At 52.4% G+C, this 27,940-nt stretch overlaps 1 protein-coding gene across 2 annotated transcripts; it reads left to right on the top strand.

Moving 5' to 3' along the window:
- Positions 1–27,805, top strand: LOC121443514 (membrane metallo-endopeptidase-like 1). 2 transcript variants are annotated; one of them, XM_041645263.1, is made up of 23 exons: positions 1–128; positions 2,437–2,596; positions 15,448–15,510; positions 16,368–16,529; positions 16,751–16,831; positions 18,088–18,183; positions 18,715–18,833; positions 19,327–19,392; positions 20,477–20,674; positions 20,750–20,839; positions 22,308–22,444; positions 22,717–22,810; positions 23,271–23,399; positions 23,866–23,964; positions 24,314–24,397; positions 24,724–24,827; positions 25,041–25,099; positions 25,472–25,591; positions 26,074–26,207; positions 26,333–26,398; positions 26,886–26,981; positions 27,231–27,307; positions 27,400–27,805. In XM_041645263.1, exons 2-23 carry the CDS (start codon positions 2,446–2,448, stop codon positions 27,497–27,499), a joined length of 2,325 nt encoding a protein of 774 aa, XP_041501197.1. In that variant the 5' UTR covers positions 1–128; positions 2,437–2,445; the 3' UTR covers positions 27,500–27,805. The 2 variants fall into 2 exon arrangements, with proteins under 2 accessions (XP_041501197.1, XP_041501198.1); XM_041645264.1 differs by lacking the exons at positions 1–128; positions 2,437–2,596 and adding an exon at positions 3,276–3,353.
- Positions 27,806–27,940: the final 135 nt, after the last annotated feature.

The following is a 27,940-nucleotide window of genomic DNA, read 5'->3' on the forward strand; positions in this document are numbered from 1 at the left end:
CAGATCGGCCTGACCGCTGCTCTACTCCACCGAGAGCCCACCTTGGCCAGCTCACCCCAGCTCTGAGACACCCTAACACAGCCCTTAAGGACCTGCCCAGTGGTGGCTGTAGCTCCTGAGATCACTCGGTAAGGTCCGTGGAGAGGACCCTAAGGTCCGTGGAGAGGACCCTGCCCTGCTGCCTCACTGGATGGTATCTTGTTTTGTTTTGTTGTTTTGGTTTGGGGGGATTTTTAAATTTTTGTTTTGTTTGAAACAGTTTCACTCTGTAACCCAGGCTGCCCTTGAGTTCACAGCAACCCTCCTGTCTCAGCCTCCCAAATGCACCATCACGCTAGACATGTAAGCCTTGTCATGGGACCCTCTGATAACCCAGGCATTTCATTCGACAGCACCGAGCATTTCAGTATTTCATCACCTACACCTAGTTGGGTAGCCCCTGTGATCCCCTTCCTACCTGAAAAGCCCCTGTCCCTTTATCGTGACAACCCAGAGCGTCTCCTAGAAGATCTCCAGGGAGATAAAAACCCACTTCAGGGCCTGGCCGCACTGACTCCTTTCCCTCTTGCCCAGCACAGACATGCCCCGCCTGTCCCAGGTCACCTGACTGCGTTTTTATTGTGTGTGCCTTGTTAGCTAGAAGTGGGTTTCAGGACAGAGTGGTGTGAGCCCGTAGAATGCAGAAGAGAACTAGCGAATGCATTCGGAGTCGGAACAGGTTACTGGAACTAGAGCTGCAAAGACCAGGCCCAGGAACCGGCTTGTTTTGCAGGGATGACAGACTCTCTTTCACGAGTCACCTTTTCAACTGTTGCTATGGATACCCTACAGAAGTCACAGGAGCCCCAACCCTGGGGGTCTGTCAGTCTCATAAGGATGACTTGAATAAGAACATTTGGGGTTGTAAAACTGTATGTTAAGATAACGCAGAACAGGAACAAGCTAAGGTTGCTCAGTTGAACTTGAAAGCCAGATAGGGGAAGACCCTTGAAGATGCGGCCTTCTCTATTCTCTCCTTAGTTAGGGATCTGGGAGATGGGCACCCTGACAAAGTGGCTTGGGGAAATAGACGAGGGGGGGGGGTGTGAGGTGGCAGGCCCACAGTGTCCTGAAATGACAATAGGAACTGATGCTCCAAGGGAGGTTAGAGGTGATATCTTCTGACTTCCCCACTAAGAAGATGGAAAGGGGACACACCCTCAGTAGGTCTGGCTGCAGCTCAAGCAGATGGCAGTCTGGAGCCAACTGGGGGCAGTAGGAAGGGGCCAAGGTCAGACTCCTGCAGAACTAAAGGCCTAGGAACAGAAGTCTCCAACAACTTGGGAATGGGACTGTCTGGAGGAAGGCAGAGCTCTGTGGGTGTGCAAATGGCCAGGCAGCCGTGGTCTGAGCATCCAGAGGAAGTATCAGAAGTGCTGGGTTCAATGACAGTTAACTGACCGCCAAAAGGCAGGGAGTGAGGCCCAGGGTCCAGCCTACTCTCCACCGTATCGAAACCAGCCATGCCAACCTTGTGAGAATTGCCTCAGAGCACCTAAGCCCCCTTCCCAAGCTGGGCCATTTGGAAGATGACATAGAGACAGAGGTGTCTGAGATCCCCAATGAATGGGCCCGGAACTGAGGCAGGATGACAGGGGCACTCACCACTCCAGGAACCTGGTCACTAACCTGAGCCTGTCCTGCAGCCAGCCCCGCCCAGCCACCTGTTCTGGTCACAGCAGCAACCTGCCACCCATATTGTGTGTCTCCTGGACAGACACACCTTCCCCATAGTGAGGAGCTGAAGGGATGACCAGATCTGCTCACAGCCCCAGGGATGATAGGGAGGAACTTCCAGACACCGATCTCCTCTTGCTCTCCTTGGTTCCCACACGCGTTCTCACACTTCCTAACCCCACCAACCCCCGAAACTCCTGGATTCCAACCAGAACTGTGGAAAGACAGGCAAGGAGCTCGGGGCCTGAGCCACCTTCCCAACAACATCCCTGATCCAGCTTCCAGGCCCAGAAATCCAGGAAGCCCTGGGCACAGGCAACCCAAGAAGGCTCCACTGCTAGTAGAGATATCTAGGTGGAGCTTCCTGGGTCCTGCATGCAGACCCCAGGCCTGGAGCAGAATAGCTCCAGGACTAGTTAGTCCCTGTTGTGTCTGATGATAGAACAAGACAAACTGACTTTGAAAAGCAATGGCCATCGTGACCCATTGGCCAGGTCTCATTTCTACACAGGGGTTCCCTGGGCACTCAGAGACCCCCTACCCCTAGCATAAGAACCCCTGGCAAGACCAGGGCACTCAGGGCACAGCTTGCAGCTTTGAGAGCAGAGACCAGGACACGGCATCCCTAAAGCACCAGCTTCTCTGTGGTCAAGGCACTCAAGCTCCATCTGCCTCTCCTGGCCCTGGCCTGGGGTGCTCAGCTGTGTGCTTTTCCCCTAGAACCGGCTGATGGGGAAGTCGGAGAGCCCAGTGGGGATGGTGGAGAGAGCAGACCGGTCTGGGAAGAAGAGGCGCTCAGGTTTCCTGGAGGGGGGGCTACTGCTGCTACTGCTGCTGCTGCTGGGAACCCTAGTGGCCCTGGGTGTCCTCTACAGCAGAGGTGAGTAAGGACACCCTGCCCTCTTACCTTCCCCCTACCCACCCCCGCCCAGGGCTTGGCCTGAGAGACGCCAGCCTTGCAGAGTGGGGCAGAGGGCTCTGCCAGGGTCCCCTGCCCGCTCCCAGGGCCATGGTGCTGACTCCAGAGATGCCACGGAAGGGACACTGACCTGCACGGACCCAGCGACCCCATCCAGATAGCTCTGTCCTGGCTTGCTGGCGCGGCAGCTGCTGCAGGCTCTGCCTCCGCCCCCTCTGCCACAGCAGGACTCTAGGATGCTGCAGACGGCAGACAGGTCCCCCGCCCCACCGGGCCAGCCCCCTTCTAATCGCAGCACAGCCTGGCAAAGAGGCTGCTGCAGTTCCCAGGTGGCCCAGCAGCAGGAGCCCAAGCCCCTGAGCGAAGGGGTCCCTCCAGCTGTCTCACCTGGTGCCAGTCAGGATGACCTGGTGGCTTCTGAAACAGGCTCTTCTTGCTTATTGCAAGTTTGAAGGAAGGGGCTAGCCTGAGGACCCATGAAGGTGGAGGGGTGGCTAGGGCTGCCCTGCGGATAGACCTCGGGTGTCCCAGGAACTGCTTTAGCACACTGACCTCTCCCTAAAGGACCACATGTAGGCCCAGGGTGATCCCTTTGGAGCGGGCACCTAGACACCCAGCAGCTCTGTAACTTCCAAGCCCTTCATCCCTTTTGAGCCAGGAGCAGGGGGATAAACACACAGGAGGAAGGAAGGTCCACCTACTCCACTCCGCCATGTCTGTAAGTGATGCGCTCACCTTGGTCTGGCTCTAACTCCAGAGCACCAGACCCTGAATGTCCCCTCAGGGGACTCCTGATGAGGGGCAGCTGGGAAATGCAAGTGGGTTCTGCCACACCCAGGGCTGCCTTCAAGGGCCCATGTAGAGTGTGGCTCCCGCCCAGTGGCTACTGTGGTCTCTGCCTGTTTGGTTTTCCTGCAAGGGTTGACAGGTACAGCCAACTTCAAGGGCAGGGGTGACAGAGCCCCTGTGCCCAGTGGAGCTCAGGGCCCTAGGGCCCTTTGTTTGAGGAGCACTGATCTCAAAACACCTGATTTTGAACCCTTCAGAGAACAGGTCTGATGACCCCACAGCCAGCAGTGAGGTTAAGGGGTGGGAATCCTCTCTCTTGCCCTGTCTGTTGTCCTGTCTCTCTTCTCCCCACCTGGTTCTCTCTTTGCCCTTCAAGCAGTATGACTTCTGGGACACCCAGGGTCTCCTTGCCTCTACCAGGGCCCCACAGTTTCTGCTTCCTCCTCCTCCAGGGTTCCTGGGCCGCTAGAATGACCCCACATCTAACCTGGGCTTCAGTCCAGGACTTCAGTCAGGGCTGGGCAGATAGGGAGTTTTGTATTCGCCATTTTCAAACATTTTCTTGTTTCTGTCTGGAGGATTTTTATTATTATTATTTCCAATCTGTGAGCTACTATTTACTCTTTAATGTCGATATCCACATGAGCGTTACCATCTTAACTTTGACCTCTGGGTCAGTTGCACAATTGTCAAAAACTCAGCTGGAGGTGGCCTGGTGGGATTCCTCGTGATTGCCTGAGATTGGCCTTCTTGGGAATGTTTCTGCCGTTGCAATGAAATATACCCTGAAAAGAGCAACGTAAGAGAGAAAGTGTTTGGGGATGTCACGACAGCAGGACTCAAAGCCATCAGACGAGAGCAATGACCGCTGTGTTCAACTCATTGTCTTCATTCTAGACAGTCCGGGGGTACCTACCTAGGGAACATCCCACCCACAGTGGGCAGTTCTTCTACAGCTCAGTCAGTCAGATCGTTCCCCTCCCACATGCTCCCAGGTGGTTCTGAATCCTATCAAGTTGGTAATGCTGATTTTCACACTAGCCTTAGGCCAAGTAAGGCTTGGCCAGTTGTCCTACAGGAAAATTGTCAAATCAGCCAGAGGCGCTCGAGGGCTGTGCCCACCCCTGCCTGCTGAGTGACAGTGTCCATAGGTGCCTGTGAGTTCAAAGAAAGCCCCTGTAATAGTTGCTTCCTTCGTTCTCTTGATCTTCTAGATAGCTATTAAGTGTGTGTGTGTGTGTGTGTGTGTGTGTGTGTGTGTGTGAAATTCTTGCACTAGAGACTTGTCAGATTTCTGAAGTGATATCAAGGATTAATTTCTCTCACCAATTTAAGATTAGCCCATGACCATAAATTTAGCCATAAGGGGTTGGAGGTGGCTCAGCAGTTAAGAGCATTGGCTACTCTTCCAAAAGACCCAGGTTTAACTCCAAGTACTCAAGTGGCAGCTCACAACTGTCTTAACTCCAGTTCTAGGGGATCTGACACCCTCTTCGGGCCTCCACAGGCACCAGGAGCACAAATGATGCGCAGACACACACAAGACAAAACATATATACACATAAAGTAAAATCTCAAAAAAAAAAAAAAGAGGACTCTACGATGTTTTCCTTAACCACTTCATCAAAACAGCCACAAAGTACAAACTTAGCTTCATAAATTTATGCAGTTCTATGTATATATGTATATGTGTGTGTGAGTGCTGTCCCTGCTGTTTTATATTTAGTTATGCATACAGAATCAGCCCACTACAAGTCATTACACAGTGATTGTATCTTAACAATGCTTTTAATCCTAGATTCTGTTCTTTTTTAAAAAAACAAAATCCTTTTGCATGGGGCTGGAGAGGTGGCTCCGTGGTTAAGAGCACTGGCTATTCTTCCAGAAGACCTGAGTTCAATTCCCAGCACCCACACGGCAGCTAATAACTATCTGTAACTCTAGTTCCAGGAGATCTGACACCCTTTTCCGGTTTCCATGGGCATCAGGCACATACATGGTGCACAGGCATACGTGTAAGCAAAAACACACATACACATAAAAATAAAATAGTAAAAACCAGACGGTTGTTTTTTACAATCTGCCCATCACATTTTATTTGTGCAGGGGGGGGGGCAGGTCGTGACTTGCATGTGAAGGCAGAGGACGGTTTGTAGGGTCAGTTTCCTTTCCACTGCACGGGACTGGAGGATGGAAAGTGAATGCTTCCACTCTCTGCTCGGGAAGCAAGCCAAGCGAGCGTCCCTTGCGCAGCTCAGCTGTTTCTCCTGCAGCCCTGATGGCTGGGTTTCGAGTTTGCCTTTCACTGGGAGGATTTTCCTTATCTGCATTCCCTGTCAGCACCAGACTGTGTCTTTTGTGCACAATGTTTGTTTGTATTTCTGATGCGTTTTCATCTTTTCTTGCCTTTGTTCAAACTGAGCTGTTTTTCCCTCAATTTGCTTGAATTTTTTTTTGTTTTTGTTTTGTTTTGGGTTTTTTTGTTTTTTTTTTGTTTTTGTTTTTGTTTTTTGTTTTTCGAGACAGGGTTTCTCTGTAGCTTTGGAGCCTGTCCTGGCACTAGCTCTTGTAGACCAGGCTGGCCTCGAACTCCCAGAGATCCGCCTGCCTCTGCCTCCTGAGTGCTGGAATTAAAGGCGTGCACCCCCACCGCCCGGCTTGAATTTTTTTTATATCTTTTTAATAGTTACTCGTGTTCTTTGTTTTAATTAGTTGCTCGGTTAAAATTATAAATCCACCTTTTTTCCTGGAAATCCATTTTATCTTGTGTGCATGTGGTGGGGTATGTGTGGCATGGATGTGGAGGTCAATTGATTCTTTGATCCCATATTTGGATGAATTCCAGGGATCAAACTGAGGTCTCTAGGCTTTCTCAGCAAGTGTCTTTATTCTTGAGTCATCTGGCTGGCCCTGAAAGTCAAATATTTTCATCAGTGGCTCAGTGTCGTGCCCTCGTCCATGCTCACCCAGAATTCTCTCCACCAGCAACCATATTCATTGTTCAGGTTGGCTAACCATGGCCCCTGCCTGGCTTTGTAAATAAGCTTTTATTGGCATGCGGCCTTGCCCACTTGTGCACACCTAGACTCCTTTTCTGGCCAAGCAGCAAAGCTGAGGAGATGAGACAGGACCTGCCAGGAGCATGCTGCCAGCCTGGACTGTGTCCTTGGAGTCTGCAGCTCATCTTTGGGCTCTTCTACCTGTTAGTCAGTGAGGACATGAGGGCCTGAGGCCGTGTGCACATCAGTTCCCAGCTATACAGCCAGGGATTCCAGCTCCTGTCTCAGCTGTGTGACTTCAGACAGCTTCCGTGACATCTCTGGGCCTCAGTTTCCTGACCTGCAAAGCAGAAATGATAGGAGTGTATGCTCACAAGAGGGCTTGAAGACTTGACACAACAGGAATGCTTAGAAAATGCCCGTCGCATTGCTCATTATCAAATGTAATAACAAGATGCCAGTCTTGGCCTCTGATGCCATCAGTCTTGTCTTTACATCCTGTACAAAGGCGGATTCGCTTGTGAGACACCAAGCCCCCACCTCCCGATAGAGAGGTCTCCATAGCTTTTGCTTAAATCCACGCGCGTCATTTATATATTCTATGGTGTATTTTAAAATCCTTATCATTTGTTTTCAATTATGTATACATGGAATATGTGAGTTCATGCATATGTGAGCACAAGTTCTCTTGGGGGCAGAAGAAGGGGTCAGCTCCGGGAACTGGAGTTGCAAGTGACTGTGAGCAATCATGTGGGTGCTGGGAACCGGACTCAGTCCCTCTGCCAGAGCCATCTCTCCAGCCCCCAGTCTTTATGAACTATGAAAACTAATGAGTTACATTTTCTTTCCTTGCTATTGTCTGGATTTCATTGTTCATAACTCTACTGACGGTTCCTTTTTCTGTCTAGTGATTGTTATGCAAGACCAGCCTTTACCCTTTCAAAAAACCTCTGTGCTTTTGTGTGCCCGGTGTATGGCAGGGAGGGAGAGAGAGAGACGGGATCTCATGTAGCCCAGGCGGGCCTCCAACTTTCTATACAGTTGAGGACGACCCTGAACTTCTGATCTTTCTGTCCCTACCTCACAAGCGCTAGATTGCAGGAGTACTCCTCAACACCTGTATTGATTTAAGATAGTTTAAGATAGTGTTTGCGGATTATCGAGAAGATGTAACAGGCAACCTGAACACCAGGTTAGTCCTGCAGTGTTACGGATTTGAAATGCCCGGCATAGGATCATGTGTTTGAACACTTGGTGTCCACCTGGTTATCGAGAAGATGTAACAGGCAACCTGAACACCAGGTTAGTCCTGCAGTGTTACGGATTTGAAATGCCCGGCGTAGGATCATGTGTTTGAACACTTGGTGTCCACCTGGTGGCACTGTTGGAAAGGTTATGGCTCCACTTTTCCCCTGCTTTTCCTGTGGGCTGATGAAACGTGATCCAGCTGCTTCCTGCCTGGCAGGGCAGCCGCACACTCAGCCGCACACTCCCGCTGCCCCGCCTGGTGATCCCTTTCTCTCCAGAGCTGCTCTTTGCCAGTGTATTCTGCCACAGCAGCAGGAAAATAGTCAATAAGATCACCTTAGATGTCAGCCCATTCGAGGTACAGCTCTGGCTTTTAAAATCATTTTCCTGGCCTCGCTCATCTTTTCTGCAGAATAAAATTTCAGAAGTAAGCAGCTGTTCATTTTACACAAGTAAGCGGCCTCCTCAGCCCTCAGGCTGATGTCAGAGACGAGTCCTCTGACAGCTTCCTGTCAGCTTTCCCGGGCTGTGGCTCGAGATAAATGGCTTTAAAGGATGAAATGTTATTTTGGGTACGGTTTCAGAGGTCTCAGGTCCTGATAACCTGGTTCCATTACTTGAAAGCTCCATTCCCAGTATGATTAATAAAACCCCGCTACTAATATGATTGATAAAGACCCCCTCCCCTGGGGTATTTCTAGCAGAAGCAGACACAGAAGCAGACAAGGGCACTCCGTAGCAAGCCAGCCACTCCGGGGCCCTCAGGCTCTCCTGCCGTCCTCCCCACTTTCTGCAGAGCCAAACTGTTCCCCTGGCCCATGAAGGTGAAAGTTTATCTTTCCCGGTCCAGGCACTCAGCAGTTCCATGGCTGGGCCTTTGTCTTTCTTGGCCTCACCTTGCCACTACTGGAAGCTCCTCTGTCTCTCTGGAGCAGGCTCTCTAAAGTCTTCTGAGACCTTCCTTCATCAGCCCTGCCAGCGACTGGGAAATCATGGGAAAGCATGGATGCTCTTGGAAGTCCTCCGATCAGGAGCACGCCCACACGGGGCGGTCAGCTGGTTTAGAAGTGACTGACTTCTTGCTCATTGTTTGAACATCTCTCCCGGACCTGTGTGTCCCGCCTCTCCCCAAAACTGTCCCAAGTTCTCTGAAATGTCATTTTCCTCATCTTGTGGCTGAGTCTTGGGTTGGGTCCAAAAAGAGTGGTTCTTTTTTAAAAATAGGTTATCTGGCTCTTGTTGTGGTTTCTAGGAAGGAAATGGCACTCCGTTGTGAATTTTGGTGTCGAAATAGAGCTTCTCTCATAAATCCCAGGTACATATTTAACTTAACATAAGGCTAAGGAGGGGCTGGAGAGATGACTGACCTCTGGCTTCCACACGTGTGTGCATAGATGCATCCCCACATATGAACATGCAAACAATAAGCGCATGAATTAATGAAATAAAATTCTGGTTGCTTATGGACTCGCTTTTCTCAGTCTGTCCTTTCTGGTGCTTTTTGTCTGTGCCTGACTTTGCCTGGAGCTCCTTGCTAGTTCCACAGACCATCATTGTAGCTCACCAAGTCTCTCTTCCGCCGCCTTGAAGCCATCCATTCTGGGTTGGCGATTGTTTGTAAACCCCAACAGCTGCGTATTTTCCTTTTTAAAATGTTTATTATTGTATTTATTATTAGTGTGTATGCAGGTGTGTGCATGTGTATGTGTGTGTGTGTGTGTGTGTGTGAGAGAGAGAGAGAGAGAGAGAGAGAGAGAGAGAGGGAGAGAGAGAGAGAGAGAGAGAGAGAGGCATATGTGAATGCAGTTGCATGCATGCCACACAGCACGAGAACAACTCGCAGGAGTTGCTTATTTCCACCGCAGGTCGTTGGGCTTGCACGAGCACTTTGCCCCAATGAACCACCTCACTGTCCCATATGGTTTTGTCTCTAGCATTTACAGCTGATTCTTTTTCAAATTGATTTTTAACTACTCCTTGCCTGTTTTCAATTATTCCATCTCCTTTAAGCATTCCCGAAGTACATTATGCTTTGTGTCACTTAGATACCTATAAAACCTATACCAACACCCAGGCCCCCAAACAACAATTTCCCAACCTCCGTGCCTGGCTGAGGTCAGGTTGCGCGTGTCTGTGTCGGGGTGACCTCATCCAGGTCCAGAGACCTAGCTAGTCATGTTCCCCTCCACGTGAAAGCACACAGGCTCTTGGGGCACTCGCTTAGAACTGGAGCATGCCACACCCACCTCGTTTTGTCCGCCAAAGCAGGCCACGTGGCACCTCTGCCCACATCTGAACTCCTTGGGGCTCTGCCCTTTGCTCTTCCTGATGTATGGACAACTTCTTTTCACAAACACAAATTCACATCCACGTGGGCTTTGTCCTTGGCCTTCTGTGTGATGTAAGTGGAGAGTTTCCCTCTGAGAATATGTGTTTATTTCCATTGGGTGTCTTGAGACACTTCCATTTGGGACAGCTTCCTGTTGACTCTCAGGGCGAGTTTCCTTGGCCACACCACACTCAACCCCCGTCTGCCTCTCCACCCACTTCAGCAGGTTACTCAGCCTCAAGGAACATGAGTTTTCTCCATTGTTGTAGCGCTCTCTCTCTCTCTCTCTCTCTCTCTCTCTCTCTCTCTCGTGTTTGTGTGTGATGTGTGTGGTGTGTGATGTGTGTGTGCGCGCGCACTGGGTATTCAGGTGTGGAAGCCAGAGATCATTGTGAGGTGACTTTTACCATGCTCCATTTTGTTGTTTAAGGATTTATTATGTGTTTATTTTTAGCTCCTTACACGCACGTATGTTTGTGTAGGGGCATGTGCACGCAAGTGCAGTTTCCCTTTAGGCTGAGAAGAAGGAGCCAGAGACCCCAGAGCAGGGTCCTCTGCAAGAGTGGTCCATGCTTTAACCACTGAGCCATCTCTGCAGTCTCTTGAGACTGGGCTCTCACTGAACCTGGAGGTCACTGATTAACTAGGCTGGCTAGATAGAAGGAGCTGCCCCCACCAAGCCCAGCTTCTTCTGCAAGTGCTGAGGCTCTAAACTCAGTCCCTCACATGTCGGCAATCATTTTACCGACTAGTTGGTCTTCCCAGACCCTCTGTAGTTGTTTCCCTAAGAGAGAAACTGAGGAGATGGGAAACACAGGTTATTTAAATTAAAGTCTTAGGGATGGGAGAGATGGTTCAGTGGTTAAGAACACAGGCTGCTCTTCTGGGGGACCCAGGCGCATAATCACAACATCCAAATAGCATCTCACAGCCGGCTGTGACTTCAGACCCAGGAGATCCAACACTCTCTTCTGGTCTCTGTGGGCATGCTCATAGTGTACAGACACACATACAAAGACACCCATATACACAAAAACTTGATTAGAAGTCAAGGAATTTTAAATTTCTTTAAACAAAATTTTAGGAAAATAAACTTTCAGAGGGATTGTGAAGACTATTTTTTGTGTATTTGTGTGGCATGCATGTGTGCGCATATATATGTTTGCATATGTGTGGGCACACATATGTGTGCAGGTGTTGGGGGGGATAAAGGTGGACATTTGGGTGTTTTCTTCGATTGTTCTAAACCTTATGTGTTGAGGAAGAGGTTCAGTTAATCTCGCTGGCCAGCTTGCCTCAGAGACCCCATGTCTCCACCTAGAAAGCACCGGGAGTGTAGGTGGGCCACCTACTTGTAGACAGAGGCTGCTTGCTTGTTTCCCAGCCTCCCAGACCCAAAATAATCACACAGAAATTATATTAATTAAAACACTGTTTGGCTTATTATCTCATACTTCTCGTTAGCTCACTTTTACACCTTAAATTAACCCATTTCTATTATTTTGTATTTTGCCACGAGGCTTGTGGTTTTCTGGTAAGGTTCCCAGGTGTCTCTCTCCCTTGGCGGCTACATGGTGTCTCCTCGACTCCACCTTCATTTCTCCTCCATCTCTGCTTGGAATTCCCACCTTGCTCTAGTCTGTGCTGCCACAGGACCAAAACAGCTTCTTTATTAACCAATGGTAATAAAACCTATTCACAGCAATCAGAGGGGACTTCCACATCACCTACTGGTCTTTACTTGGGTGCTGAGGAACTCCAGTTCTCACAATTGCTTGGCAAATGCTTGTCCGCCGAGCCAACAACTCTCAAAGCTGTTTATTGGCCTTGGCATACCATAGACATTGCCTAAACAAACACCAGGGGACGTCTAGGGAATTTGATCTTCCTGGAATCCCATTCGCTCGAGTCATTTGTTACCTGTGGTGTTAGCCCAGAGATTCTCGTGTTGTTTCCATCTCTTCTGAGGTCAGGTCTCACTATTGTAGCCCAGGCCAGCCCTGAGCTTGCAATCTTTCTGTCTCTGTTTCCTGAACTCTTGAGATTACCATACTTGACTCGCTCTAAGCTTGGGTAACTGTTCCCTCTATTTATTGATTTACTTCCCTTGCCTTCGTGGTTTGGTTTGGTTTGAAAAGTCTTGCTGACTGGCATGTCCTGAAACTAATACTTCCTTTGTGGGGTTCAATGACCATCACATCTGGGACGTGGTTTCCTTACATTTTTTTTTTTTGAGACAGGGTCTCATGTACCCTTAAACTGGTTCTGTAGAGAGACTAGCCTTGAACTCCTAATCCTCCGTCCGTCTCCTGAGTGGTCCTGAGTATCCCCAACACTCTCAGTGACGTCACTTCTCTTCCAACATTTCCATCCTGCTCTTTTCTGTGGCTTCCACTTGCCCGGTGAAGCACAGGGCCTATCTGTAAGCTTCCCACCTCTCCTGATAGACTCTTTAGTTTAGTGACCACAGCCATTGCACAGACTGCCACTACTAACAGTGGGGTCACCCCAGAGTCCACTCCTTTTGATCATTTGGGGTTCCCTCTTGGTTTCTTTATTTGTCTTAGTTAGGGTTTGGGGTTTCCTTTTGTTTTGTTTGTTTTTTAAATATTTATTTATTATGTATACAGTGTTCTGCCTGCATGTATGCCTGCACACCAGAAGAGGGCACCAGATCTCTTTACAGGTGGTTGTGAGCCACCATTTGGTCGCTGGGAGTTGAACTCAGGACCTCTGGAAGAGCAGCCAGTGCTCTTAATCTCTGAGGAGACATCTCTCCAGACTTCTTTGGGTTTTTTGTTTGTTTGTTTGTTTTTTATTTTTTGTGAAGGGGTGGTTGCTGTTGTTTGCTTGTTTGTATGTGTTTGGTTTGTTTTGAGACAGGGTCCCAGGCTGTCCAGGAACTCATATGCCCCTACCCCTGCCTCCCAACTGCTAGGATTAGAGGTGTATGCCACCACACCTAGCAATGATTTGAGTTTCATGTAGCTCTGGGGTCTGGCCACAAACTAACTATATGACATTAAATTCCTAAATCTACCTCCTAAATGCCACGTGTGGTTCATGTGGTGCTTGGGATGGAACCCAGGGCTCTGTGCATTGCTAGGCAAGCATTCTACCAGCTGAGCCACGTCCTGATTCCCAAGGTTCCTTCTTCATTGTCAACAATATTTAGCTGCTTCCCTGGGGGCTAGAAGTGGAAGGTTCTTCTCGGCTCTCCTCTCTGTCAGTGGACATAACCTCAAACCCCTTGAAGGCTATGTGAGCAAGAATAGATGGGAACATACACCCTCTGCATCAGGGACTCCCCGAGACCCTGATTCCCACAGCAGCCCACCCGGGTGTACCCAACATTCTGTGGGTGGAAGCATACTTGGGATTGGCCTTGCAGCACGGCCTCCCTTCCTGGACTCTGGCCTGGTCACTCTTCTGTGGGAAGGAAAGGACTCATGTCTAGAATTCTGTTCTTTATGTTTGTTTTTGTTTTGTTTTTCAAGACAAGGTTTCTCTGTGTAACTGCCCTGGCTGTCCTAGAACTTTCTCTGTTGACTAGGCTGACCTGCCTGCCTGCCTCTGCCTCCCAAGGGCTAGGATTAAAGTGTGTGCCGCCACCACCGCCCGGCTAGAATCCCGTTCTTTTGTGCCTCTGTGTCCTTATCTTCCTTGAGACGTCCTAAGCTCACCTGTGGTGGCTTCAAAGGTGTGCTGAGCCAGCAGGTTCACGGTCCTCCTGGTCACACGTCCTCTCGCTGGAGGTGTGGTGTGACTCCATGAGATCCAAGATTCAGTGTCTCACCTTCAGACTCTGCTCCTGAGATGGGCACACCCCCACAGGGCAGCCAAAGCTCAGGGATCTTACCCCTTCCCTTGAAGAGCTGAGGAGTCAACGTTCTTGTCCCCGGATCTCAGGTTGCCCCTTGAAAGTTGTCCCTCAATGGCTCCTTCAGATTGGGGATGAAAGGGTAGGGCTCTTCAGGGATAGAACCCACACCGGCATCATAGCCACGTCGGGTCTGGCTCGTAGCACCCTCATGTGTAGAACAAATGGCCTTCTACACTGCCTAGTCCTAAGGAGCACCCATTGTTGGCACCTCCAACACCGTCTGTGCTGACTATGCCGGGAACCAAGCAGATACACCCCTAAACCCTCCTCCCCCACCGTCTGTGTATCTGACTATGGGGAGCCTCAACACCACACACCAGGCCTGAAGATGGCCAGGCCTGACTTGCTTTCTCCCAAACCTCACTCCAGGTCCTGAAGGCTTCCATGCTAAGCAGCTTCCCTCCCCACATGTATTGGAGAGACAAGGACAAGGAGGGTAGCCTTAAACCTTCAGCAGGCAGTGAAAGTAGTTCTGGGGGAGGGGCGGTGAAGGCTGCCATGACAGGGCTCCCTACAAAGGCCTGATCTCCCAAATTAGCCTCTTCCTGCGGTAAGACAGCAAGAGCAGCCTTCTCTAAGTGCAGTCCAGGAAGACAGGCAGAGCCTGGGTAGTTCCAGATGGACTAGAAGATAGGAATAGCAAGATAAGGGACCTTTCCTTTCCCATTCAAACCTAGCAGGACCTATGAGGAGAAGAAAGAGGATAGAGGAAAGGATGCCTAAGCTGCATAGTCCCCCTGTCTCAGTTCCCTGGAAGCCAGCCTTCACTGTGTGGTGAGCACTAGAGCCCACAGCACTGTATACAGATACCTGCGCTGACATAACCAGATCCCCAAGGCTCCACCGGGGGGCTAATGGAGAAGGCTGAGCCCTGTGTTTCTCCCCAGGGAAGCAGCTGCCCCTCTTAACTAGCCGACTACGCTTCTCCCAGGAAGAGAAGACGATTGTAAAACGAGGTAGCCTTTGCCTTCCCTGCCAGGCAGCCCTGAGGAGGTGGGCTTGGCATCTGGGCCTGCCGCGGGTAATTTAGATGGGCAGAGAGTCCAGGAGGGGACAGGGAAGAGAGGGACACCAATCTCCAGTGCCTGTTGTATGTAGAATGTTTGGGCACAGCTGGGTACCACCCAAGAGGCCAGCCTGGTGTCACCTTTGGGTGTACTGACTCCAGGGTAAGGAGAGGGTGGGAAAATGCAGTCCGTTAGAGCTGGTGGGACAGCAGGGTAGTTATGAGCAGCCTCAGCTCTGAAGGTGCTGGGTCCCAATAGGGGTCAGCGGAGGCAGAGAATTTAAAGGGGATCCCAGGTCACTGCTGTAAGGAAAAGTCACACTTGGGATCCAACTGGGGACCAGTGATATGCTTCAGAGCTCTCCTGGGGGTGTCCATGGAAGGTGGGGGAGAATGGAGGCCTACCCTGTCTACCCTGCCATGTCCACCCCAGCTTGTGCTTCACCAAGCCCTCCCAGGCCTTGGTCCTCTCACCAAGGCCTGCAAGCTGTGCAGCCAAGCGTCTGTACCAGCTCATCCGATGCTCCGCACCTCACGTTCCTCCCTCTGCTCCTCCAGCCATCAGAGAGCCATCACAGCAGAATGACGTCGTCTGCGTCACCCCAGGCTGTGTGATTGCAGGTGAGCCCCTCCCCTAGCTGCCTGGAGCCGAGCTGAGCAGCCCTGTGGGCTGGGGTCGGCTCCCACCTGCAGGCCTCCCATGCAAGAGCCCTCATCTATGTTTATAGAAAACAAAGTCAAATCAAAGGATATTTTTTTTATTTCAAATTTTCTACCAAGATGTTGTCTTAAAATTGGGTGCCACAGACTGCCCTCTGCAGGAGGGAAAACGAAGCTTTGTGGGGTGAGGGTGGAATAGGTTGTTTTGTCTGAGTGCGTCCTGGAGCCCCACAGTGATGCTTCCTTTGAAATCTCCCGCTACAAAAGCCCCAGACCAGGCGGTTCCCAGGCAGAGTGAGCAGAGCCAGTGAGCCCATAGCTCAGGCCCCTGTCACCAACATGCTCTGGATCCTAGGATGGACACAGCTGCCCCTGTGATAAAGAAAAACCTCAAGGCAATAGACAGGGTGGGAGATCTTTTTCTCTCCCATAGGACAGAGGACCTGAGGACTGAGAGGTCACTCGGACTGCATGGGGCAGAAGGGCTATGGAGAGGAGGCCAGGAGGCAGGGTCGCCAGCAGGAGGGAGAAGACAGGGGTATTCAAGATCCTGTAGCTTATAAGTGGCTGCTGTAGCCCTTGAAGACACTTGGGTCATTCTCCCAATGTCACTAGCCTCCCTCTGACTCAGGGAGAGTGACTGACTTGCCCAAGGGCAAGTTAGCAGCTGCCACCAAGTTAATAGTTGATATTAAATCTGGGACAAACTGTCCCCAAAGGGAGAGATACTGTCTCTCAGACTCTGAGATAATATCAAGATGTCCACATCTCAGGGTCTCCTCTTCCCGCTCCTCTCTCCACCCCCTCTGGATAAACAGCTGCCAGAATCCTCCAGAACATGGACAACTCACAGGAGCCCTGTGACAACTTCTACCAGTATGCCTGCGGAGGCTGGCTGCGGCGTCACGTGATTCCCGAGACCAACTCCCGATACAGCGTCTTTGACATTCTCCGGGACGAGCTGGAGGTGATCCTTAAAGGTGAAGAGTAGCCACCACCTAGGGGCATAGAAGTCTCACTGAGCCTTGGGTCGGTCCCTGCCTGACAGCGAAGTATCAGAGTCAGAGTTGGAGTGGCCTGTGACTGTCTGAGTCTCAGGGCAGCTTGATGATGCTAGCCCGGGGCTAGACCGTAGACATCAGTTGTCCTGGGGCCCCAGCAGCCACCTCCACCTCTGTGAAGCTTTCTCCTCTGCCCACAGGGGTGCTGGAGGACTCCTCTCTCAAGGACCGGCCGGCTGTGGAGAAGGCCAAGACACTGTACCGCTCCTGCATGAACGAAAGTGAGTCGAGCCACCTGTTAGGGCCCAGTTAGCGCTAATGGTACACTACACACGGAAGTATCTCGGGGCGGGAGTGAACATCATGCAGGGTACATGAGAAGGAGCTGTGTGCTGTGCCTCACCTGGCCTAGCTCATTACCAGCTACCCTGGGTTTGGAGCTGTATAACCCTAGCCTGTAGTTACATTACCCGAAGGTACCACTCTGGCCAGCTGAGCTGCAAGTTGGGGCCACCTGTCTTCCCTGGACATCTCCTAAAGGTTTGGGGTTGATCCCTGTGTACCAACAAGGCTACTTAGTGGGACTGTGATTTTATGAGATTATCTCCATTGGAACCTGTACTTGGGCATGGCCAGGGCTATCTTATCTCCACAAACCATGTGACCGATACCCACTAGTCACAGACAACTTCCTTTAGATTCTCACATTTACTGAATTTCTTGCCTCAAGGGCTGGGTGCCCAAGGCAGGATGGCAGCAGTATGTGAACAGAACCCCGAGCCCCTTCCTCAGCTTCCAGCCCACCAACCACAGTAGCAGCCCAGCAGCTGCACAGAATCCTGCTCGCTTTGACCCAAGCAACCAGGACTTCATTTATAACTACTGGTTTCTCTAACTTTGTCCCTACTTCCAAATGAAGCCCAAGCAGAGAAAGCCAGAGAGGCCACTGTCCAAACCCATGGGAGGCCTCCTCTTTTCACACACCCATGGCATCTCAAGGCTAGCGTCCTCCATCAGACTCATCTGGTGCCTCCCTTACCACTGAACCATCGTCCTTTCCCTGTGGCCCCTCAGCCCTGCCACATGTTGGGACAGTAGACATCAGCCCCTTCTCGTTACCAGCTCTGGAGTCCTGCCCTGTCATCCAAAGGCCTGCCCTTGTATTTATAGTGACCTCTGGGTTATGTCCTCTGCACTAGTCCTTGCCTGAAGTTCTCCCAAGTACCCTGTCAGAGAAGCACTTCCTTCGAGGGAAGCATCTCTGGGCTTCAGCCCACGCCTTTAGACTGCCATCGTGTACAGAAGCAAGTCACAAGACCCCTGTGTGACCCGACTCTTGCCCAAGCACATCCTGTGTCTGGGCCTCCCTCCTGGCCACCACTCTTCCCTAGGCTTGTCACCTGCTGCCAAATTCCATCCTCTGTGTGCATTATCAGCAAGCCCCGAGCTAAAGCTTAGCCGTGGAGCAGCAGGCATGTTCCTGGCGGGTGCTGTGGCCACTGGAGTCTGCGTAAGCACCCACTCCTTCCCTCCTCAGGTGTGATAGAGAAGAGAGACTCTCAGCCTCTGCTGGACATCTTAGATGTGGTAGGAGGCTGGCCTGTGGCCATGGACAAGTGGAGTGAGATGGTGGGTAAGTATAGGCAAGTTTGCCAACTTCGGGGACAGGCTGCTCAACCCCACAGCTGCCCACAGGTTGCCTGCTCTTAGGGAAGCCCCAAGAGGCTCATTCCTCCCAGAGATAACTTACAGCCCCCAAATCTGGCTTAGGCTCCACACTAGGGAGTCAGTGGGATCTGTGATGGGTCCTCACAATGGCTGGTCCCCTGAAGCGCTGTACTGGATCATCCCTCCTATTATCCAAGACGCCAGTCTTCATATCCCTGTTCAGACCTCAGACTGTGGCCCACTTCTGACTCAGGGGCAGGGATGATGCCTGGAATAGGGCATCTCCCATCCACAGCCACTCTTTCCCTGTGGACCTTTGAAGAACAGTCCCTAAGCCCCTTTGGGGAATCGTTCCTTGGTCCCCAAAGTCTCACAATGAGTTCACTACCCGAGCCTGGCAGGGCTCGCTATACTCCCAGAATGCTGTGCTCAGGACCTACAGTTCCCTGTCTGGAGAGGAGCTAGCTGGTCTCCAGCATGGGTACTGACTCCTCAGGCCCCAAGTGGGAGCTGGAACGGCAGCTGGCTGTGCTGAACTCACAGTTCAACAGGCGCGTCCTCATTGACCTCTTCATCTGGAATGACGACCAGAACTCCAGCCGGCATGTTATCTATGTACGCAATACCCTCAGTGGGTAGGGTGGGGATCGGGTTCCCTGAGTCTAACTCTGGGTTTGCAGGAGAGCCGGAGATAGACAGGGTGGTGGCTGGGGGGATCTGGGAGCCCGATGTTTGTGTCCTCTGTCCACAGCTTGGTGTGCAGTGTATGCTGTGTTAAGCAGGGCTCACAGGGGACCTCGTGGCCCCTGCTGTGTTCTGAGAAGCTGGCCCTGTGCTTACCCTGTTTTTTTGGCCCCTGGCTGGAGGGTCCGAGAAGCGCACAGATGCCACTTCGGGAAGGCTGTGGTGCAAGTCCCTCCTGTGGGGACTTGAACCCCAAACAGCCCCTCTCTATCAAGGAGAGGCTTGGGTTCGGAAGCATCTGACTCGCACAGGGAGCCAGTGTTGTTACCAGACACAGTCTGGGGGCAGGGGATTGCTGCCCCTCTCAGCCAGGCTGCAGGGATTCCCCACCACCCGTGAGCAGTCACACACTCTGTGTTTCCAGATAGATCAGCCCACCTTGGGCATGCCATCCCGGGAGTACTATTTCAACGAAGGCAATAGTCACAAGGTAAGCAGGGAGCCTTGGGGCCCATGTCAGGTGCAGTTCCCTGCACATATACTGTCCCCCCTCCCCCAGAGATCGGCTCTCCTGCTTGTCCACTAGCCTTGCTCCCCACAACCAGCCTCTGGAAGCACTTGTGGGGCTGTGGACAGGCACTGAGCACTGGGGATACAAACATGGACACCCAGTGTTCACACTGCCGGCCCTGAGGTGAGTGAGCTCATCTGGTCAAGCAGTCTGTTCGGCTTGACTTATCCGTGCAGAGCCAGGCCCAGTGTCCTGAGCCTGCTCTGCGGAGAGAAGTCAGCTGTAGCCCAGGAAGGCCAGGGTAGCAGGAAGAGTTGGGATGGACAGAAAGAAGGCAGGGACAGCAAAGGCATCTGGCCAGGAACCGGGTAGGAATGACCCTCACAGCAGGGGCTGGAAGTATTAGTGGGCACGTGGGTGGATCGAGAAAGAAGGATGGTAGCAGGAGACAGGAAATCAGGACCCGGATCATCCCCAAAAGCTCACAGGTGTGGCCCCCAGTCCCACTTAGCAGCTGGCAGAGCAAGGTCTCGGTGGATGGGGCAGTCTGAAGCCTCAGCTAGAGTGAGGAAAGCCCCTTCAAGGATAGACACAAGAAAGGATGTCCAACTGAATTGGACAAACATAACACACCCCATGGCTGAATCACGGCTGGGGCAGTCCTACCTCACCCTGGCTCCAATGGCTAAAGAGTTACTGAGCACCTGTGGAGGCCAGCGTGGCACCGGGCAGCCCTGAAAAACTGTCCCCACCCTCAGAGGCCTGTGCACGGGTCTTTCAGAGCAATGGGGTTGGGACTAGAACTTGGTCCTGAGCTGTCTGGCATGGCCAGAGCCTTGTGACTCCGCACCAAGCTCAGGGAGAGGACCCAGACTACAGAATACAGAGGCTGTCTTGCAGGCTTGTCCCTAGAGAGTGGGATGGAGACAGCAGTCATAGCGGGGTGTGGTATGGATAGTCTCCACGTTCTATTCTGGGCTGCCTGTGCCAGAACCTGTTGGGGAAGCTAGAGGGGCAAGTTTCTAGGGGCCACTCCACGTCACATACCACCCCCACCCCACAGAGTGCTCCATGGTGGCCAAGGTGGCCAAAGCCGCCCAGCTCCATCCATCGTCCTTTGGCCCAGGTGCGGGAAGCCTACCTGCAGTTCATGGTATCAGTGGCCACCATGCTGAGGAAAGATATGAACCTGCCCAATGACAACTCTCTGGTGGAGAAGGAAATGGCGCAGGTGCTGGCGCTGGAGGCACATCTGGCCAATGTGAGGCAGGGCCACGCTGGGAGGCTCGGGCTAGGTGCTGAGTGCCACGCGGTGTGACCCCTGGTCCCCACGCAGGCCACAGTCCCCCAGGAGGAAAGGCATGATGTCACCACCCTGTACCACAGGATGGACCTGGTGGAGCTGCAGGACAGGTTTGGTCTGAAGGTAAGACCCAGGCACCAACCAGGAAGTAGCAGGGGCTCAGCCCCAACCCACCTGGATACTCATCCCCCCTCCCCCCGCCTGCAAAGTTACTCCGACATTAAAGGGACCATAGGGCTGACATCCAGGCTGATAATGCCTTTAAATGAGCACAGTGAAAACCTTCTAGGGGGACATCCATTGTTGCCCTGCCACAGGCCTCCTCTGTAGGTTAGGGTGCAGCTGCTACAAAAGTAGGTGACTGGGCCTGCGGCCTCTTCCTCCCGACTAGAACATATAAATAAACACTGGAATCCATAGCTCTGCACAAGGATAAGACAAGCAAACCCCGAGAGAGCCCCGGTTCCAGCTTGTGTTCTACATGCTGCCAGGCCCCTAGATTTGAAGGTCAGGGCTGGAGAGACGGCTCAGCAACTAAGAATCTGCACTTTCAGAGGACCAGAGTTCAGTCCCCAGCACCCACAGTAGGCAGAAGCTCCAGGAATTCGGTGCCTCTCTTCTGGCTTCAGTGGGTACCACAGACACACCCACACCCACCCACACCACCACCACACATCAGAAAAGTTAAAATAAATATTTAATTAAGCAGTAAATTCAAGCCCGGCCTGGTGGTGCACGCCTTTAATCCCAACACTCAGGAGGCAGATTCAGGCAGATCTCTGAGTTTGAGGACAGCCTGGCCTACAGAATGAGTTCCAGCACAGTCAGGGCTACACAGAGAAACCCTCTCTTGGAAAACACACACACACAAAGAGAGAGCGAGAGAGAGAGCACATTGTCAGCTACATAAAGAAGTTCAAGGCCAGCCTGATTAGAGACTGTGTCTCAAGATTTTTTTTTTTTCAAAATAGTTAAAGTGCTGGGCGGTGGTGGCGCACGCCTTTAATCCCAGCACTCGGGAGGCAGAGGCAGGCGGATCTCTGTGAGTTCGAGACCAGCCTGGTCTACAAGAGCTAGTTCCAGGACAGGCTCCAAAACCACAGAGAAACCCTGTCTCGAAAAAAACAAACAACAAAAAAAAATAGTTAAAGTACACCACTAATCTCAGCAGTGTGGCCGATTCACTGAGAGCAAACATGACTATGGGGCTAGGAGACTTTAATGGTAGCGCACGGCCCTTGCATGCATGAGGCTTACGTTAATTTTCACATAAATACTAAAAAGGTTGTACACAAAATAGATACCTACCCAGCTTATGTAACATATACGACCATCGTATTTTCTACTTTGATCATTTTTGCTAAATCGTGTCTGCCCAGTAATCTCCCCAACTACACTTCATTTTCAAATATTCTGCATAGGTTCTTAGCAATCTCATAGCCCACAGGCTCTTGGGAAATGTCACTCTTTGTCTTGATTCTTAACAGCCCTTTCTCACCTGTTTCTCAAATGTTCTTCGGTGGAAGCTGAGTTTCTCAGATGCACAAAGGTCCACCCTCCCTTCTTTCTCCCCACCTCTCTCTCTCTCCAGGGGTTTAACTGGACCCTCTTCATACAAAGTGTGCTGTCCTCTGTCCAAATCGAACTGTTACCGGATGAGGAGGTGGTGGTCTACGGTATCCCCTACCTGCAGAACCTTGAGTCCATCATTGACATCTACTCAGCACGGTGAGGCCGGGAAGGGGAACCTTGTGCCTGCCCCACAACACACACACACACACACACACACAGTTCCTGCTTTCAGGAGAGGATACCACCAAGAACTTCTCAGACGTGAGGGATACAGAGGTTCGATTCTGGTGCCCATGGTGCCTCACGCTGGCGACAGGAATCCTATCAAGCATGAGGGATGAACAAGCCAGTTCTTAAGAGAATCTTGAACTCTGCTTGGTGTAGCACCTGCTGGCTCACCTGTCCCCTTACACCTCTGCTTCTTCCAGGACCATGCAGAACTACTTGATCTGGCGCCTGGTGCTGGATCGCATCAGCAGCCTGAGCCAGAGATTCAAAGAAGCGAGAGTGAGCTACCTCAAGGTGAGTGTGTCCTTTGCCCACCGAGCCGTGCGTGCACTGTCATCACCGGGGTCTGAGAAAAGGCTCCTGCCCAATAGAAGCCAACAAAGCAGAAGACGGGGCTGTCAAAAACTAAGTGTGACCAGAGGAGGGACCAGGCAGGGTAGGGAGATGCTCAACAGAGGTCAGTTTGACTCTCAAGACACGAAGAGATGAGGAGAAGCTTTGAGTAGTGTCCAGGCAAACCACCAGGTCCAGGGGGTGAGGGTCTGAGTGGGACCCTAGCTTTTCCAGAGTAGTGGTCTTCTCATGTCCACAGTCAGCATCCGGTCTGAGTCATCCTCTGGATACCCTGAAGCCTATGGTGGGAGGATCTGCCTGCCTCACCTCACAAGCTCAGGGACCCACATATGACCGGGGAAAGTTAAACATTGGCACGTGGGATAGGATGCGTGAGTGACTGAATGAATAAACATGCCAGGCGCTGTATGGCACAACCGTGGAGGAGGTGCGCTGGCGGGAGTGTGTCAGCTATGTTAACAGTAACATGGAGAGCGCCGTGGGCTCCCTCTACATCAAGGAGGCCTTCTCCAAGGACAGCAAGGACATGGTGTGTAACCTGGACTGCAAAAGGGCACTGTCCGTGGCAGCTCTCAAGCTCACCCTGGGACAGCTTCCTGGCAAGGATACCAGCCCCATCACCACCACCCTACCCAGTGACTCCCATGTGTGGCAGAGGACATGCATTAATCCCAGTGCCCACCAGAGCAGAGGAAGGCCAAGAGAAACCCTGCCCCCAGCTGCTCGTGACCATGAACTCCAGTCCTGGACCCTGTTAGGTCCCTGGGAAAGGCACAGATTGTATGTGTGGGTTCTGAGCCCTGGGCAAGCAAACCTCCAACCCACCTGTGAGGCTCCAATTCTGAGCCAGAATAGTTACCCCCTATCAATGCCACACCCCTCTAGGAAGTCAGGGACAGAGCAACAGTGGTCTCACCCTAAAGGTGAGACCAAGCCTGGAGTTCTGGTCACGCCCCCTAAGCCAGCCCAGGACATGAGGATATGCATTCCCCCAGGTCAAAGAGCTGATTGACAAGGTAAGATCCGTGTTTGTGGATACCCTGGATGAGCTGAACTGGATGGACGAGGAATCTAAGAGGAAGGCTCAGGAAAAGGTAGGTGAGCTACAACCTGTGTGAAGACCTGAGGGAAAGCTCCCGCTGTCAGGACCCCATGCTGGAGAAACAGCCCTGGTGGGAGGGAAGTGCCCAGGAAATCCCCAGGAAACAGGAGGCTCCATGGTCTGGGGCTAGGATCTACCCAGGCTCCTCTAGCTCTGGTGACAAGCCACGGTCACTGGACTCCCAAGCACCCACACAGAGCCCCACCGACGTGTCTGGTTCTGCAAGCTGATAGAGGGAAAATGCCTGTTATCCCCTTACTGACACAGCAGGGAACAAAGCTAGCATGTAGGACAAGGGACCTCCCATGGTGGATGACCCTAGCTGCCCCTCCTCTGTGCAGGCCATGAACATCCGGGAACAGATCGGCTACCCTGACTATATCTTGGAAGAAAGCAATAGGCACCTGGATGAGGAATACTCCAACGTGTGTACCCTTGGGCACTGTGCCTGGCCCCACCCCCCGCCCTGAACCCCTGGAGAGTGGGTTCTCCATGCCAGGCATCCTTCTGTTCTTACAGTTGCTCACTTAGACACACTTCTACACCCTAGAGGGACTCTAATCTCACTCTGCTAACAGACAGAGAAACTGAGGCCCAGGGAAATAAACTTTGTCCTTAGCTGCTCCAGGAGCCTGAGGGCCACATGCCAGCTGAGGGTCTAGAGACCCTTCCTCAACCTTCAGCCCTTCCTCTTACACTCTTGGGGACTTAGCCTGAGTGCCAGTCATGTCAAGCTCTGTTCTCCTCATAGCTGATATTCTCAGAGGACCTGTATTTCGAGAATGGGCTTCAGAACCTCAAGGCCAGTGCCCAGCAGAGCCTCAAGAAGCTTCGGGAAAAAGTGGACCACAACCTGTGAGTGGAATGACTAGGAGGCTTAGCCTGGCATGCAGGGGTGGCTACAGGAGTCTGGCCTTGATGCCAGCTCAAGAGGACACTAGACCTAAGCCCTCCCCCTCCTCAGCTTTGGGGGTTCTTCAGGGCAGGATCTGGCCAGCCAGGGCAGAGGGGCCCATAGGGAGGGTCCTGGCAGATGTGGACTCCAAATGACCAGTATATTCACCACAGCTGGATCATCGGGGCTGCAGTGGTCAATGCCTTCTACTCCCCAAACAGAAACCAGATTGGTAAGCCCATCTCACCTCTCTAGAGCCAGAGGACAGGCCCTGCCCTTGCTTAGAAACTCCCAGTCTAACCTCAGGAAGGAGAGTGGGTTCCAGTCTCTTTCATGTTGTCCCAAGGGTCACAGGTTGGAAGGAACACAGAGGAACCATCAGAGAACGTTTTTAAGAAGGCAGCGGTGGGCGGGAGGAAACTGGGCACGGATCGCCAATCCAGCATTCCCGTTTTAGTCTCCGAGCTCATTGTCCCTGTCTGCACACTGGGCAGAGAGTCCTAACCTCCCTAGGCCACAGCATTAGATGGCAGGCCCAGTAGAGGTGCCCACCTGAGCCTGGCACCGTCACTCACAGCTTCTCCTTGTCACCCTTCTGGGACAGTGTTTCCTGCCGGTATTCTCCAGCCACCCTTCTTCAGCAAGGACCAACCACAGGCCTTGAACTTCGGGGGCATCGGGATGGTGATCGGGCATGAGATTACACACGGCTTTGACGACAATGGTAAAGGGGCATAGGGGAGTGCCCCAGTCACAAATACACCTGTAAGTCACACGCACACGCACGCACACCCCTCTACTGAGCGGCCAGGGATCATCCATTAAATCTCTCAGTAGATTAGTTAGACAGGGGCTTTGCCTGGTCTCCATCCCTGGAGCAGCTTCCCTGTTTGACTGTTAGAGCCTGACACCACCTGTGATGTCTGAGCTGGTTTTCCCATATGGCTCGGCCAGGGGTATCATATGAGGTTAGCCATGTGGCCCCCCTTACCTGGGTTTAGACCCCTGAATTTGAGACTCCTGGTCCTAGTCAGGGGCAAGGATGGGAAGGATGGCGTGGAAGCTCTCCTGAGCAGCCCTCAACATGGTGCTGTGTGCTCAGAACCCCTGGAATCTAGCACTGGCCTGGCCTTTGGAGAGGGGTGCAGGAGGGCAGTAAGAGCGGGGCCTTGGGGGACAGTGTGTGCATCCTCTGCTGCCACCCAGGTCGGAACTTCGACAAGAATGGCAACATGCTGGATTGGTGGAGTAACTTCTCAGCCCAGCACTTCCGCAAACAGTCGGAGTGCATGGTCTATCAGTACAGCAACTTTTCCTGGGAACTGGCTGGCAACCAGAACGTAAGCATGTCACCAGGACTGCAGCGGCCCTACACCTGCATGCACCCCAGCCAGCCCCGCGGGACAGGAGGAGGGCCAAGGCCAGGCTCCCCCCCCCCCCACCTCATTCTGTCTCTTTCGTGCAGGTGAACGGATTCAGCACCCTCGGGGAGAACATCGCTGACAATGGTGGGGTACGACAGGCATACAAGGTGAGCCCTGGCAAAGCCCTCAGAGAGAGTTGAGGCAGTCGCAGCATGGCAGGGCAATGCCCAAATTAGGGCTGTGTCCTAAAAACACCCCAATTGGACTGGGGAAGAAGCAGAAATCCAAACCCCATGGTTGTAAACCTGATATCTCACCCGATGAGCAAGTGTAGGAACCCTTTTTGTCTCCTAAAGAGTATTTAGGGCAGACACAACATGGCCATGGGCTTGAGCAGCCCACATCTCCAGCCTTGGGAATAGAACACCGGGTACCAGGAGCCCAGATGGGTGGATTTCAGGTGGCAGCTATATGGCTAAGGGTCCCACAGAGTTCTGTCGGATCAGTCTTTTGAGGGCTGCAGAAGAATTATCTGGCCTATACACAGCAGCCCTAAGCTAAGGAGGCAGGTTTCCATCCAGGGAAGGTCCTGGAACCAGATTATTCCACATGGGGCTCTCCAAGAGCCTGGCTGGACCAATTTGGTACTTGCAGGCTTACCTACAGTGGTTGTCTGAAGGTGGCAAGGATCAGAAACTGCCGGGATTGAACCTGACCTATGCCCAGCTTTTCTTTGTCAACTATGCCCAGGTAACTTCTAGTCCTGCTCCTCACACCCACAGCTTTGGAGGGCCCACTCTAGGGGACATCCAAGGGCACCAGGAGCTTGCCACACTCCAAAACCAGAGCCAGTAGGCTTGGCAGGCTTCCGAGAGGACTGGGGGCCAGCTGGGGAGGAGGCAGCAGGTACGGAAGGAAGGAAGGAATCTGTTGGTCTCTCTAATCAGAGCGCAGTGCTCCAGCCCGCAGGCCGTAACCAAGCCATTCATGCCCCTCTAGGTGTGGTGCGGGTCCTACAGGCCTGAGTTTGCCATCCAATCCATCAAGACGGATGTCCACAGTCCTCTTAAGTACAGGCAAGTGTACGGTCCCCAAGCAAGCACGCATGCCCGCCCCTGCCCTGACCCCTTCCCTCATCTCAAACCTCCTTGGACTTGCTGGTCCACAGGGTACTGGGCTCACTACAGAACCTGGCCGCCTTCTCTGAGGCATTCCACTGCCCACGAGGCAGCCCCATGCACCCCAGGAAGCGGTGTCGCATCTGGTAGCCAAGGCTGAGCTACGCTCCAGCCCACGCCCACCCGCCACCTAAAGGCTTCGTGAAAGGTGCAGCTGGATGTGCAAGTCCTTGTCTGAAGGCCACTGGAGCCTCCAGCCAGCCCTCCGCACCGGCCTAGAGTGCAGCCGCCCGCCCACACCTGGGATGAGGGATGCCTGGTCCTGCGCCCCTTCAAGCCAGTGAGGGTCATCAGTCCTGTAGGAGCTGTCCACTGTCTTCCGCCCTCTCCATAATGCGTGGCTAAATGTCCTCAAGCTTCAGACTTGAGCTAAGTAAATGCTTCAAAGACTTTGCGTTGCTCATGTAAGGGTCAGGTGGGTGGTCAGGTGGAAGCGGCTGGGTAAGCTGTGGCCAGGGCTAGAATTACAGCTGATGGGGAGAAAGGGCTCCTGACCAGCCTCCCAGTTTTCTGTGCTAAGAATCCTGAAGA

The sequence above is a fragment of the Microtus oregoni genome, unplaced genomic scaffold, assembly GCF_018167655.1.
Source record: "Microtus oregoni isolate MIOR12 unplaced genomic scaffold, Mior012 000109F_ref0000275, whole genome shotgun sequence".
Classification (NCBI taxonomy): Eukaryota; Metazoa; Chordata; class Mammalia; order Rodentia; family Cricetidae; genus Microtus; species Microtus oregoni.